The sequence below is a fragment of the Patagioenas fasciata genome, chromosome 1 (genome assembly GCF_037038585.1).
Source record: "Patagioenas fasciata isolate bPatFas1 chromosome 1, bPatFas1.hap1, whole genome shotgun sequence".
Classification (NCBI taxonomy): Eukaryota; Metazoa; Chordata; class Aves; order Columbiformes; family Columbidae; genus Patagioenas; species Patagioenas fasciata.
The window spans coordinates 1,840,615-1,856,012 of NC_092520.1; the positions used below are offsets into that span (position 1 = coordinate 1,840,615).

The 15,398-nt window shown below is 50.6% G+C and overlaps 2 protein-coding genes across 4 annotated transcripts in view; one reads left to right on the plus strand and one right to left on the minus strand.

Annotated features, from left to right (window-relative positions):
- OR2AT4 (olfactory receptor family 2 subfamily AT member 4) overlaps positions 1 to 9,764 on the minus strand; it is a 30,276-nt gene extending 20,512 nt beyond the window's left edge. Inside the window, 4 exon segments of the mRNA XM_071803624.1 lie at positions 2,862 to 3,007; positions 7,719 to 7,884; positions 9,290 to 9,377; positions 9,738 to 9,764. Coding sequence (XP_071659725.1) covers positions 2,862 to 3,007; positions 7,719 to 7,884; positions 9,290 to 9,377; positions 9,738 to 9,764 — 427 coding nt within the window.
- SLCO2B1 (solute carrier organic anion transporter family member 2B1) overlaps positions 7,177 to 15,398 on the plus strand; it is a 64,792-nt gene continuing 56,570 nt past the window's right edge. The window contains exon 1 of one of the 3 annotated variants that reach the window (XM_065834381.2): positions 7,177 to 7,269. The gene's annotated coding sequence lies outside the window, so the exon portion shown is untranslated. Of the gene's footprint in view, positions 7,270 to 7,569; positions 7,703 to 8,755; positions 8,779 to 15,398 lie in introns of those variants that run through there. The other 2 variants (XM_065834371.2, XM_071812122.1) reach the window with 2 other exon arrangements.

The following is a 15,398-nucleotide window of genomic DNA, read 5'->3' on the forward strand; positions in this document are numbered from 1 at the left end:
TCGTTCAATTATTAAGCGACAGGCGGTGCCCGCCTTGAACTCGCTGTGCAGTCTGGCTCAGTGACTAATTACTTTTCAGTAAGATGCTTCTTCGGAGAAACTCTGCCCTTCCTTATAGCATTGCTATCGTCATTCGGGTCATTAGAAGCAATTAAGAGCTAATTGTAAGCCTGCATGGACAGAAAGGCTTCAGGGAGTGGTAGGAGATGGCAGGACTCCACATCTCCCTGTTAGATGTGGGTTGAGCTGCCCACAATGGACACGGTCACGGGGCTCTTACCCAAAAATTAAGCTTAAAAAGACTCTTCTGCCATCACACGTCATTAATTAGCGCTCAACCTCTGCATTTTAAAGCCACACTGAAAGGATGATGGGCTTAAATGCTCGCCCAGCTCATGTCCTCAACCAAGGAAAGACCTTTTTTTTCCACGATGCTCGGACTTGTTGAGTGTGCATCATTAAAGAAAAAGGGAAAGAATTCCAACCGCTTGCCTTTATATAATGCCTTTACCTCTCCTAATTAACACCTAGCAATCAGATATAGAGAGGGGCAGAAATCTGGACCAGCCTGCGAAGCATCATGACTTGCAAGCTGGTTTGTTTTTCCGAGCTGAATTACAAACAGCATTATGGCCTCTGTCCATAAATCGCAGTCTCTCTGACACCGCGTCCCCGAGGAGCGAAGCACATAATAGTCTCAAAACTCTCCGAGAAGCGCATCTTGTGCAATTACGCAGCAGCATAAACGCTCTGAGCTCGGGCAGCCTCTCAGCGTGGTGTTAATCCCCCGCTGCAAGGCTTTCAAGTCAAAGCACATCCCTCGGTAAACGTTATTGCTTCTGTGTTATTCATAGAAAAACATCCTCGTGTTCTGAAAGGTTTTCCGAGACTGAGGACATCTCACACATCGCGGTCCCAAAAATGCTGCACCCAAAGGAGTGGGCTGGCAGTTTCACAAGAACAGAATAGGGGAAAGTTGTGGACTTTCCTATTTTCCTCCTCCTTACCCAGGCAGGATTTCTCTCTGCCCCTCCCCAGCCATTGCTGCAGGTGTTGAAACCCAGCCCTGTCGCATTCCTCTCCTACAACACTGCCCATTCATAAATATTGATATTTCAGTTGAATATATGCCTTGAATTCTCCCTCCTCTGCTGCTCTGGAAGAGTTTTGGGATGAAGCTCAACAGCAGAACAATAAGGATACTTCTCGCTGTGTTTGCACAGCCCACAGGATTCCTCTTTCTTCAGGACAGGAAGGAAAGTCCCGTGGCTGAGGGACAGGAAAGGCAACCACGACTTCAGCCCATGTTTTTGTCGGTGTTTTTCCTCTTCTGAACGCAGCCTGAGTCGGGATCTGTGCCACGGCTGCCGACAGCTCTCGGTGCATTAAAAGGCGATGGGGGGGGATTCAGAAAGCAGCCCCAAAATACATTGAAATAGGTGGCCACCAGTGGAGTTTGGCCACTGAGTATGGATCCCAGCTCTGCAAACAGTTTCTGCAGAATTCAAAATGTTTGCGGCTCGGATTTTGGGTGTAAGAAGTCAGCAGAGCTCAGATGTAAAATCCCAGCCCTAATTCAGCTGTTCTTTCCTAAGCCCACCTGCAGTGCTCCCGCCTGACGTCCGGCTCTGGGTCCTCAGCACAGGACACATGGAGCTGCTGGAGAGGGGCCAGAGGAGCCCCAGGAATGATGCGAGGCTGGAACAGCTCTGCTGGGAGGACAGGCTGAGAGAGCTGGGGTGTTCAGCTGGAGAACAGAAGCCCTGGGGAGACCTTAGTGCGGCCTTTCCATGCTTAAAAGGGTGCCCATAAGAAAGATGGGGACAGACTTTTGAGCAGGGCCTGTTGTGATAGCACAAGGGGTGATGGTTTTAAACTAAAGGAGGGACATTCAGGCCAGACATGAGAAGGAAATTGTTGCCCTGAGGGTGGTGAGAGCCTGGCCCAGGTTGGGCAGAGAGGTGGTGGCTGAACCATCCCTGGAGACATCCCAGGCCAGGCTGGACGGGGCTCTGAGCAACCTGAGCTGGTGAAGATGTCCCTGTCATGGCAGGGGTGGCACTGGGGGAGCTGGGAAGGTCCCTTCAACACAAACCCTTCCATAATTCTATGAGAAGGATCAGCCCCAGCCCCACAAGTAGAGAAGATTTCCATTTCCACAGGAGGACACTGAGCTGCTCCTTTGCCACCCCTGCCATGACAGGGACATCTTCACCAGCTCAGGTTGCTCAGAGCCCCGTCCAGCCTGGCCTGGGATGTCTCCAGGGATGGTTCATCCACCACCTCTCTGGCCAACCTGGGCCAGGCTCTCACCACCCTCAGGGACAACAATTTCTTCCTCATGTCCAGCCTGAATCTCCCTCTTTTAGTTTAAAACCATCGCCACTTGTCCTATGGCAACAGGCCCTGCTCAAAACTCTGTCCCCATCTTTCTTCTTGGCCCCTGTTTAGTCCGGAAAGGCCGCACTAAGGTCTTCCCAGAGCTTGTCTTCTCCAGACCTCCAGCAGAGCTGGGGTAACCAGCACAGCCTGGGCAGATATGAGCTCACCAAAGTGGCCTCTTCCAGGCTGAAAGCCCTGATTTATTAATCTGTCGATATCTCTAATCTCAGACACATGAAATTTTATGATCTTTTTGCAAAAGATAAGTGTTGCTATCATTTGCTGCAAACTGGTTTTAATTGTTCCAAGAAATAGTCCTTCTACCACATCCTCTGGAGGATTTAACATTACTGAACTGTCTGTAATGAGATTGGTATAATTTTCCTTTTATTAAAGCACTTCATGTAGCTCATTTAGGCTTTAGTTTCTGGGGCTTTCTTAATGCTCAGGTTTCAATAGGAATTATCGTTTTCATTTACATGCGATGCACTTGGGGTCTTCATGCCCAAATATTTGAAGGTCGAAGGCTTGCAGTGACTTAAGAGCTGAAAAAGCTGCAGGAAAGCTCTTGGTCAGAGAGTGGCAGCAACAGGCAGGAGACGGCTCCGGGCTGGGAGCCACGGGGCTGGCCCACCAGGAGAAACACAGAGAGTTTACGGGCTTTTTTAGAGTCATAGAATCACAGATGGTTTGGGTTGAAAGGACCTTAAAGCTCCCCCAGTGCCCCCCCTGCCATGAGCAGGGACATCTTCACCAGCTCAGGTTGCTCAGAGCCCCGTCCAGCCTGGCCTGGGATGTCTCCAGGGATGGTTCAGCCACCACCTCTCTGGCCAACCTGGGCCAGTGTTTCTTCTACATCCCTTCCCCATATGCTGCAATACCAATTAATATTGCTAGCTGATAAATAGCTAACACATACATAGCTAATTGAATTCCTGCAGCCCAAGGGGATGATGGCTGCTGCACATTCCTTGCACAGGAGTGTGGGTGGTGGCCATGGCCACCCACTGTCCCATGACATCCCTTAGTTAGAGCCAAATTCCTCTTTAACTCAGATGCTTTGCAAAAAGCTGTTTGCATCCTGCAGGATGAACCTGTTTGACCATGGAGATGCAACTCAGTGATGTCCCATCGAACAGCCGGCTTGGACCAGTGGGACAAGGGCGTTTTCGGCGATGGGACTGTGCACCTCTGCAAACAAGGGTGCTCTGGCAAACACCTGGGATGGAGCAGCTGCTCGTGCACTTGCAAAGCTCCTGCTGGCTCACAGCAGCTGGAAACGTGGTGTGAGGAAGAGGAGTCAATAGATGGTGCTCTTCTTTCATGCAATATCGCTGAGTGGCGTTGCTGCTGGGAGCAGTGTCCACATTTCCCTGCCACTTTCTAGGCATGGCAGGGGGTGAGGGTCCCTTGGCCCAGGCCATTTTGGGTACTTGTCTTTCTCCTCTGCAGCTGGAGAGTCTCTTGCACCAGGTTATTCCCTCACGTCAAGGAGCTCCGACCTCCCACCCCCAAATTAAACCACATTTTGTGGGTCCTTGGGTGCTGTCCATGTATCCTCTCTGTAAAAAAAGGAGTTACGCAGCTGTAAAATATTAATAATACACTTTTTTTTGGAGATCCTGAGATATCGCAGAGCCGACGAGAGCTGATAAAGTTTATTTTCTCTGCAGTGCATTATCTGTCTGATGCAGCCCTGCTTGGGAGGACAGCTCAGGGTCACTTGGCCGAAGAGTATTTTCGAACACGCTGAGTTGGCTGTCTCCTACTTAGCACAATGTATAATATCTCCTCTGCTCGAGCTAATAACGCCGTTGTTTAATTATTATTTAATGAGTTTGTGCATGGAAAGAAGATAATCTTCCCATAGGAAACATCAAGTGTCTCTCGTGCCACGTTTCCCATGGGTGGTCTGTCCACCCGTCAGACCCCAAGAAGAAATGCCAGGAGGAAAACAGGGCTGTGCCTTTCTCAGCTGCTACTGCTGCACCACCACCCTGAGCTGGAAAATATCCCGCTTGGAGCTTCCATCTGGGAGCTTGTTGTGGCTTCACAGACTCACAGAATCCCAGAATGTGAGGGGTTGGAAGGGACCTGGAAAGCTCATCCAGTGCAATCCCCCCATGGAGCAGGAACACCCAGCTGAGGTTCCACAGGAAGGTGTCCAGGCGGGTTTGAATGTCTGCAGAGAAGGAGACTCCACAACCTCCCTGGGCAGCCTGGGCCAGGCTCTGCCACCCTCACCAGGAACAAGTTTCTTCTCATATTTAAGTGGAACCTTTTGTGCTCCAGTTTGAACCCATTACCCCTTGTCCTATCACTGATTGTCACCGAGAAGAGCCTGGTTCTTCTTTTGGGATGAAAAGAGAATGGGCAACCCACGAAAAGGATGGACTCAGTCCTCCAGAGGTTTTGAAATCCAGGTATTCAAAGAGGTTCAAAATTACCTGTTTGGTTGGTTGCTTTTTCATTATTATTTCTTTGTATTTATTTTTGTTTTTAAAGATGCACACAAATTGCTTTTATGGAGATTATAAGGTGAACGGGCAAAAGCGTTTGCAGGATAAAGGTGCACGATCCTCTTGATAGAGCAGCAGCTCGTGGAGTCTCATGACGTTTGGTCATGACGTTACCTCCAGAGACAGTGGATTATCAAATGAAGCAGTAAAACACCTTCAGCATTAATTGTGCACACCCAGTATCTCACATCAGCAGCGCTTTGCCCTCTGCATCCCATTGAAAGCTTGAGGAAAGCAATGGTGCAGTCCCGGAGAGCTACCAAACCTGCGCTCCCTGGACCGAGGGCATGGCTGAGCCTTGGAGGACCATAACTGAGGTTGCTCCACTAAATCTTTCCCTCCTTGCCCTTTCTCCACAATACCAGGTCCCTGAGCAGCCCCTGGGCTTCCCACCACCGTGGCACAGCAGCAGGCGGAGGGTGAGAGGGGAGTCCCACCTAAAGGCTTTATAAATCAGGCTCTGCACCCGGGCTAATCCACCTGCAGATAGTTCTCAGGTTTTCTGAGCAAAGAAAGTTATGAGCAGGGTTAGGGCTGGTGGGGAGAGCCAGGTTTCCCAGTAAATGGTGGGAATGCTCGTGTCTGAAGCTGCAAAAGGCCAGTGGGGGTGGAGGTGTGGGGGCTGGACATCCAGGGACCTGTTTTGAGAGGCTCGGTTTGTGCTGCTCTCTGGAGCACCTGCAATATCTCCAGCAGTGTTTGGTGATGTTTCCATCGCCTCTTTCTGCAGAAATGACTGAGAAGGGGCAGATTGAGCTCCCAGGATGGGTGAGGTGAGTGTCCTCAGGTGTATTTCCAAGCACATGGGTTAAACACGACACCTTCAGCCCATTCCCACCAGGGACCACATCCTCACACAAAGTCATAGAATCATAGGATCATTTCAGCTGGAAGAAACCCTCAGGATCATTGAATCTAACTATAACCTAACCCAACTCTAGCACTAAACCATGTCCCTGAGAACCTCATGTCCATCTGTCCAACCCTCCAGGGATGGTGACTCCAGCACTGCCCTGGGCAGCCTGTTCCAATGCCCCACAGCCCTTTGGGGAAGAAATTGTTCCTAAATCCAACCTCAACCTTCCCTGGCGCAACTTGAGGCCATTTCCTCTTGTCCTATCACTTGCTACTTGGGAGAAGAGACAAAACCCTCCATGATCCAACCTCCTTTCAGGTAGTTGTAAGCAGTGATAAGGTCCTCTTGGTGTTTCCTCAGCTGCGATGAGCTAAACTTAGTCTTGCTTTGTCTCACCAGTGATGGGTCCCTTCGTGGTGGGTCCTAGCAGCTCCCAGGTTTTGTGACGACCTCCACAGCCCTGCTCAAGCAAAAAACAACTGAGATTTTCTCTGCCGATGCCATGTGGTCAGTTTTGGGCCCCCCACACCAAGAAAGGCCTTGAGGTGCTGGAGCGAGTTGAGAGAAGGGAACGGAGCTGGTGAGGGTCTGGAGCACAAGTGTGATGGGAGCGGCTGAGGGAGCTGGGGGGTTCAGCTGGAGAACAGGAGCTGAGGGGAGACCTTCTGATCTCTGAACTGCCTGAAAGGAGCTTGGAGCCAGGGGGGCCGGGCTCTGCTCCCCAGGAACAAGCGCCAGGAGCAGAGGAAACGGCCTCAAGTTGCGCCAGGGGAGGTTGAGGTTGGATGTGGGAACAATTTCTTCCCCAAAGGGCTGTGGGGCATTGGAACAGGCTGCCCAGGGCAGTGCTGGAGTCACCATCCCTGGAGGGCTGGACAGACGGACATGAGGTTCTCAGGACATGGGGCAGTGCCAGGGGTGGGGGAACAGTTGATGAGCCTGAGGGTCTTTTCCAACCAAAATGATTCTATGTGTCTGAGTGCTGGCAGCATCTCATCTCCTTCATCTCTCTGCAGCATGGAGATGTCCGGAGACAGGGCCAGGTCCCTCCATGGCACTGTGGGCACCACAGGTCACCATCCCCAGCCAAACTGGTAGCAGATGGAGCAAACACAGCAACTGGGAGTGAGGAGGAGGAAGATGTATTGAAGTCTGATGCGGCTGGTAAGCAGCTGTGCCAGCATCCAGGCAGAGCATCCTCCCCGAGCCCAGACAAGGAGATCCCCGGTGCCCACCCAAACACACCAAAGCACCAGAAAAACACCCAAAGGGAGAAATCCCAGCTTCCCTTTGACAGCTTTCAGTGAGGCTGCCTGTTTGTTAACTCCTCCTGCTCTTATCTGGAGATGCCTCAGTGACCAATGAAAAAAACTACAGAATAGGGAGAGTTATTGAAAAATAAATAACCCAGGGTTATATAAACAAACGCGCCTGGCCACAAATCCCAGGCTAACAGGGCAGCTTCGAAAGTTAATGAAATAAATGCAGATGAAGCAATTGGAATAAGAAAAGGTAAGGATGCGGGGTGGGATGGGACCTTTGTGCGCAGGAGAGAGGGGATGGGAGGCAAGAGATGGAGCGAAAGCAGAGATCAGTTTGGACTGGGACTGTGCGAGCAGTTTGCAAAGCCCCGTTTCAGCAAACCGCACGGGTGGCTCTGTCAATTTTTGGATTGCAGCTTCAGGAAAACGAAGTTTAAATAATAAAAAAAAAAAAAAGAAACAACAAACCAAACCAACAAACTATTGAAAGAGATTGCAAAAGTTTTGGTTCAAATGTAGTCTGGCTTTTTGAAATTGCAGTCTAAGCCCCACCTCCCCACACCCATCCCCACCTCCCCGCTGGGAAGTAAAAGTGGTGAATGGCCCCAGCAACCGCCCTCCGAGGAAAACTTTCTATTTTGCTCCCAACGCGGTGGGATTGGTGTCCGGAGAGTCCTGAAATCGTGAGTATGGCAGCACCACCGCTGCGAGGAGATGCCCAGGGCGGCTCTGCTCCGGATCCGCCTCGGGCTGCAGGACGGGTTGAGGGTTCGGTAGATGTGGACTTTCTCACGCCGCTTTTCCCTGTGTTGTTTTGCACGAGTCTTTGAACTTGTTTGTCTCGGGAGCTGCGTTTTTCCAGCAGCTTAAAAGATAAAGGGGAAAAGAAGAGAAGTTAGGAATGTTCTGCGCTCAGCTTTCTGCACGTGTATTTTGTCGCTTGCCCTCTGCTTGTGCTTATTTATCGGAGTATTTTTTTCTCCCACTAATGTAGTTCCACTCTTTTTCTCCCTTTACAGGGAGTTTTCCAACCTCTGGGGTGGCCACGGTTGGTTTCTCTTACACTTTTTCTCCTTTTTTGACCACGTCTCCTCTCACCTGAGGTCTTGACGAGTTTTTGGGGAGGATGCCAGGCAGGTGTGGACCTGACCCATCCCTGGGCTGGCAGAGGGTTGGTGTCACATGGAGAACTCAAGGTTCTCCAACAGCGCATGGTTTGGGAGTTGAACCAGTTCAAGTCAGGGTCACCACGTTGGTCAGAAAAAGCTGGTGGGACCTCCTGGCTCAGAGAAAATCCGTGTCAGGGAGTGGGAAAGGGTTAATGATGGTAGGGAAAAGGCTTTGTGCTGCTCTGTGAAGATGCAGCCCAGTGACCAGGGTGATGGGTTGCATCCTTTTATTTGTTATGTGCATTTTCTGCTTGGGCTTAGCCTGGGGACAAGCTCTGGGCTGAGCTGCTGCCTCCCCTGCTCCTGCCTGTGTTCTGATGAGTTTTCCTTAGCTGGACCTCAGGTGAAGCAGGTTTATTGGTTTCTCCTGGGTCATGGGTGGGTGGAGCTGATGTTCCCCTTAGAGCAGCTGATGCTTAAAGTCTCAGAGGTGGGAGTCATCTGTAGAACTAGTCTGTCCTCCCTGAAAACCCTGAGTTTTAACACTTAAGAGGTGAAATTAAATGCTGGAAGAAGGTGTTGTGCGTTGCAAAGCCCAGCTGATCATGCCTTGGCTATGCTGGGTTACTGGGGAGGTTGTTGCTCAAGAGGTATGTTATACCCAAGGCTCTCTGCAACATGGGGGTGTGGGTGCAACCTGGAACTCTTATATTTCTGGGGTTTTTGAGTGATTGCTGAGTCAGAAGGAGCACAAGTGTGATGGGACCGGCTGAGGGACCTGGGGGGTTCAGCTGGAGAACAGGAGCTGAGGGGAGACCTTCTGATCTCTGAACTGCCTGAAAGGAGCTTGGAGCCAGGGGGGTCGGGCTCTGCTCCCCAGGAACAAGCGCCAGGAGCAGAGGAAACGGCCTCAAGTTGCGCCAGGGGAGGTTGAGGTTGGATCTGGGAACAATTTCTTCCCCAAAGGGCTGTGGGGCATTGGAACAGGCTGCCCAGGGCAGTGCTGGAGTCACCATCCCTGGAGGGTTGGACAGACGGACATGAGGTTCTCAGGACATGGGGTAGTGCCAGGGGTGGGGAACGGTTGGACTCGGTGTTCTTGAGGGTCTCCTGGAATCCAAATGGTTCTAAGATTCTATGACCTCATGATCCCTCCCTCACTCCTGTACACCTGGATACGTGTCTGAGGCACCTTCCGCAGTGTCCATGGGTTGACAGCCGTGCCATGGACTTTCTCCAGCTGGAACCCCTGCAATGCGCTGGGAAACAGGTGGGATCTCTAGAACATGATGCTATCAGGTCCTGCTGCTTTGTGTCCAACCGGACAAGGCTCCCAGCTCTTCACTGTTGTTCTTAGTGCTCCAGATCCACGACAAGAAGGAAAATCCCAGTCAAGGATGTTGTGGTAAATCAAAGAACAAGGGCAAATAGGTCAAAAAAAAAAAGAGATAGCTAGGGCTTGTTATGAGCAGCACCAAGGATACCCAGACATAAAAAAAGGTCAGAGTTGAGCTGCTTCAGGAGTTTATCAATAATCCGGTCTATATTTCACCCTACTAGCTGTATATTATAACCTTACATAGCATCTGTTTGGGACAGCGCAGCTCACCCGCGGTTGCTGGTCCAGCTCCAGCATCCTTTATCCAACCTCCCATCAGTATCTGATTCCTCACTGGTGGTCCAAGCCGTATCGATTCCCCCACAAAGGGCCTTTTATTAGTTGTGTGCAGAAATCTCATGACTGCATTTTGTTTTCCTTTCACCGCCTGCCCTACACCGATCTACGGTGTCTTGTGCTCATGCAGAAGGTGCCAGGAAGGTGAAAAGTGTTAGAAAGGAGCGTTGCATCGCTGCTGGGGTGTCCATCGTGGCATCCATCTGCTCTACCATCCGCTAAGAGGCAGCAGCTGTTGGAAAATGTGTAGTCTGAGCAAGGTTTTGCCCCCATCTTGTTTGGACAGACACATATAAACCTGTGCTGTGCTTCATCCATTTCCCTCATAAAGCTTCTGAAGGGCTTTTGGGGAACCACTGGCATCAAGCTGGTGGTGAGAGCCCTCCTGACTCCCAGCACTTCTGGCTGTTATTTAATATTTGGTTATTTTGCAATGCGCTCTAATTTATATTCATTTTCCCCTCCTACTCTTTCAGTTTTCTTGCCTTCGCCAGCCGTGCTGCTGGGTGTGGGTGGGATTTCCAGGCTTTGAAATGCTTAATCCTGGCTCACACGAGCGTTCCTAACTCAGCTTTGCTGAGCTCCTTGGTTTGCTGCCTCCTCCGCAGCAGCCCAGGGGTCTCTGGGGACCTTGGTCTGGTCAGAAATAGATCCCAACATCACAGAATCCCAGAATGTGAGGGGTTGAAGGGCCCTGGAAAGCTCATCCAGTGCAATCCCCCCATGGAGCAGGAACACCCAGCTGAGGTTCCACAGGAAGGGGTCCAGGCGGGTTTGAATGTCTGCAGAGAAGGAGACTCCACAACCTCCCTGGGCAGCCTGGGCCAGGCTCTGACACCCTCACCAGGAACAAGTTTCTTCTCACCTCCTGTGTTCCAGTTTGAACACATTGCCCCTTGTCCTGTCACTGGTTGTCACCGAGAAGAGCCTGGCTCCATCCTCCTGACACTGCCCCTTTCCATATTGATCCCCATGAATGAGTCACCCCTCAGTCTCCTCTTCTCCAGCTCCAGAGCCCCAGCTCCCTCAGCCTTTCCTCACACGGGAGATGCTCCACTCTCTTCAGCATCTTGGTGGCCCCACATGTGTTCTTTGTGGTTCCTGGCTCCCAGTTTGGTCCCAGTGCTCCCCTGGGGGTACTGGTACTGGTTCATCAGCACATCCCAGCTTTATCCTGAACCTTCTGCATGCGCTTGAGCCACCCCATGGATCCAATATTTGGTGTTTTGAGCTGTTACCTGGCTAAATGTGGACTTGAGGGATGTCTTGGGAGCCTCATTACCCATCTCAGCACCTGCCCCTGTGGGCTTTGAAAACATTAATTTTCAAAACAAATGGAGTCAGCGGCGCGAGGTGCTGCAAAGCAGCCGGCGAGGTGGGGAATTTCTGGCTTGAAACTTGATACAAACACTGCAAGGCTCTGAAATATAGGTATATGGGTACTATAGGAGAGAGTGATAGTGGGTGGCTGGCTGGAGAAACCCCAGGACAGGATTTGTGCCAGGGTTGCAGGAGAGGACTTGCCATCGACCGGTGCTGGGTGACAGATGGGCGGCTCAATTGGGACCAGATGTGGCTCCAGCTGCAGGTCTGGGGACTTCCAGCAGACAATCTCCTTGTTTCACTGATCTTCCTTGACCCATTGGGGTGTTCCAGCCTGTACCTGCTCTCGGGGTGAGCAGGAGATGCTTCTTGCAAAGGGTGTAAGAAAACCTGGTAGCAAAAAGAAGTAACATCCCTCCATAATAAAGACGACTTTCTGCAGTCCGTTAATACTAAATAATGGAAGAATGGCTTTTAGTTGTGGCGGGAATTAATTCCCCCTTCTACCTGAAATATCACAATGGCTTCGCTGGGCTGTGTCTTGCGCTTGTCGTTGTCCCAGCATTGACTCATAATGTCACCAATGTCACTCCCCTCAGTGTTTCCTCATGGGTGTTTATATCCAGCTCCTCTCCACGTCTCTTTTGCTGGGTGAGGAGGTTGTTTTCACTTCTCCTAATCTCTGCTCTCAGTTCCCTGTTCATCATAGCAGCATTTCATTGCACCTGCTCTCCAACCAGCCCCTCTTACATGTGGGTGACCGGCATCTTTCCCACCTCCCAGTGAAGCAAATCTTACTAGTATCCCCAAAACATTTTGGGAATGCTATGGTTGCTAATCTTTGGCTTAGTCCAGAGGGAGAAAAGAGTTACCCTCGAATATCCCGTGGAAATAAATGAGTAGGAAGCAAACGCACGCAGGTGCTCCTCATGCAATACTCAGCATCGACGTGGAGGATCAGGTTATTTGTCCTGGGAAGACCATGTGTGCAGGTGGAAATCTCTAATTTCGGGGTTTTTTTGAGAAGTTTTAGATAATATATAGCAGGCAACATCCAGATTTCTCCAGGAAGACTGTGCTGGAGGGAGCTGTTGGGGCTTTCGGTCAGGATGCTGTGCGAGACACGAGGCGTTTGCAGCGGCTCCTGCTCTTCATTTTGCAATAGCTTCCTCTTCAATTAGTTAGGATTTCTCATCAGAGTGTGTCTGCATCCATCAGGCGCTGGAGCCCCTCTGGCCGCTGCCTTTTTCTCGCTTTTGTACGTTTCTTCCAGCACCTTGCAAACGTTGCTGCAAAGTCTTTAGAAACACTCAGCAAAAAGCCAATACTTTTCTCAGTTTCATTCCTGTCCAAGCATCATTAAAGCACAGAGGAGAAAAATCATCAGGGAGACATTCACGATGTATAAACCCCCCCAAATTAGAAAAACTCCACTTTGGGATCACCTTCCTTCAGTCTCCTTTTGGCAGATGTTTCTCTATAGGCTCAAGCACCGTCTCTATGGGAAGGCAGGTCCTTCTGTAAAAACGGGCTTTTCATACTTAATGTGTTGTTTTTCCTCCTGCTGCTGCTTGGAGCGGGGAGTATTTCCCTGCCAAACACATGGGAGGTGGTGCTAAAATAGAGAATCCCCACTGAGGATACAAGTCATGACTTTTCCATTGTGCACACCACATCTGTTCTTCCCTCCATGCTCAGCATCTGGCCGGGTCCAGAGCAGAAGGCCAACTGTTTTATTCAACGTATTGCAACAATAATTTTAACAGCGGATGAGTAAAACTTGCAAAGCTGTGAGATCCCTGCTTGGCAAATGCCTTGAATGCCCTTGAGCTGAGCTTAATTCACCTGTGGCACAAACTGCCAGCACAAGCAAGACCAGAGTTCACGTGGGGAGAAACAAGGGAAGGATTTGCACCGAGGTTTAATGAGACTTGGTTTTGTAAGGAGCGGGATGGATCCCGTGAGAGCTTTGGAAGGAACAGGGGAAGGATGGAGAGCGGGGGGGTCTTTGGGGACACCAGACCCCGACATCTCCAGAGCTCTGGGCAGCCTTTGAAAATGAAACTGTGCAAATTATTCATGTCATTATGCAATTCCCAGCCTTGCTGCTTATGTAACTGGCTGAGATTGGGGATCTCAGCTTCAACATCTTGCCTGTAACCTCTTCCCTCTGTGCTCCGAGTCACTTTTGCTCTTGGGACACTTTGTCCTCTTGCAGGCGAGGTCGACCCAACCCATGCAATGGGCACCGTCTTCTTCCCAGGGATGCGTGATGATGGCAGTCACCACCATGAAGGTCACCCAACACCCAGGGACAGTCCCCAAGCCAGGCTTAGGGCTCTGGTGGCCTTGATCTGCAGAGCTGCAGGGCAGCTTCATGCTCTCTCAGTGATGACCACCCAAAAGCAACCCATTTATTTGCAGTGGGGAGACCTTCTCCCTTTTATCCTGAGGGTGGTGAGACACCAGAACAGGCTACACGGAGAAATTGTGGATGCCCCATCCCTGGAGACATCCCAGGCCAGGCTGGATGGGGCACTGAGCAACCTGAGCTGGTGAAGATGTCCCTGCTCATGGCAGGGGTGGCACTGGGGGCGCTGGGAAGGTCCCTTCCCACCCAAACCCTTCTGTGATTCTATGATTCTTCTGGTGACCATGGGTTGGGCCATGGAAGTGATGGCCTCTGTTGACTGCAAGCATAGTCCAGGAGATGGTCCAGATGTCCCCTGTGCAGATGTAGTCCAGGTGAACCCCACAGCTCCGTGACAGCACCCACAGCTCCAACTCCTCCTCACTGACCTTTTGCAGTGCCTCATCTCCATGGGGGACAATGTGAGAGCTCCCCTCTCAATTTTGGCGTCACCAGGTGAGCTCTGACCCCCTCACCACATCTTGGAGCAGGTGAGGACCCCTCTAAGAAGGTCTCATGCTTCCAGCATCTGTCAGAACCTACTGGGTTGAGAAGGGAGGTCTGGGAGACCCCATCAAAATAATTGGGAGGAAAGCTTCACCCTCCCCAAGTAAGAACGGGTCAGGGACCCCTGGAGAGCACCCGGTCCTGCCCTGCACCCCGTGCCCCTTTCTCATCGCCCATGGTTGTATTTCATGTGTTTCAACATCAATTTCTCTTTTTTCCTAGTCTTTTAACTTCTCAGTAACCGATTTCCTTGTGTTCTGCTTCTTGTGGGGTTTCTGGGATGTGTCATCCCTGACACATTTCTCATTACAAAGAGCCACCGAGCCGGGCTCATCTCATTTTCGCTTGGAAACAGCATTTAGGCACATCTATGCATCCTTTTTATTTCTCAATGCTTTTCCAGGCAGGGAATGATTTGTATACACTGATTTATTTTTCCTTTTCTTGTATTATAAAGCATCTTTGCATCCCCATTTTCCAAGCCAGCTTCCCATTTAACACAGGCCCGCTCACAAATACACACACTGACACTATCCCAGTTTTACCGCCGGTGGATGAAAATTATCTAGAAATTCAGCAGAAGGAAGACAGATTACGGGATATTTGCTGGCATTTTGTCTCCCCTGCTGGGATTTAATTCGCTGTGTTACATTCGCCGTTATTTACTCAAGCTCTGCTGAGCCCAGCGTGTGTTTTTCCTTGTTCAGCTAACAGGAGCCGTGCTGCTATTAATAAAGGCATCATGACAGATTTATGTCCTTGGGAATAGGACGGTGTCACCGAGCCTGGTCCCCTGTTATCGTATCCAGGACCATTGTGCAAGTCCCGGAGAAACTGGGAGGTTTTGGGGTAATTCTGCTGCCCGGGGATCGAAGAAAGGACAGCGTGGGGACAAGTGGAGCATCTTAATCTGCGCTGCAAAGCTTTATGAGATTATCTGTTTGAATTCTGTACATAAGGGGGTTATTCCCCAGATTTTGGCCCCCCGCTTTGCCACTTTGCAGGTCACTGACTCCTGGGAGCAAGGCTGTAATTAATGGCGATATTTTATCATAGCCTGATGGCATCAGTCGGTGTGGGACTGACCTGCTGGTGCATCCAAGCTCGGCTTCCTGTACCCACAACACCCAGGGCTTGTTGTACCAGGTTCTACCATCCCAAGTGATGCTGTGACTTGGGTTAGAAATGTGAAAAAAAGTGGGGTTTTAAGGGCAAATCCTTCATCCGTAGCTGAAGGAATAATATCAGCTGATGGAGCTGTAGCATCAAGCACCTTTGCTCTCTGAATGACCGTTCATCCATCACCTTCCCTGAAGTCTATGAGTCAAACCTGTGGGTGCTCGGTAGGTGCTGGT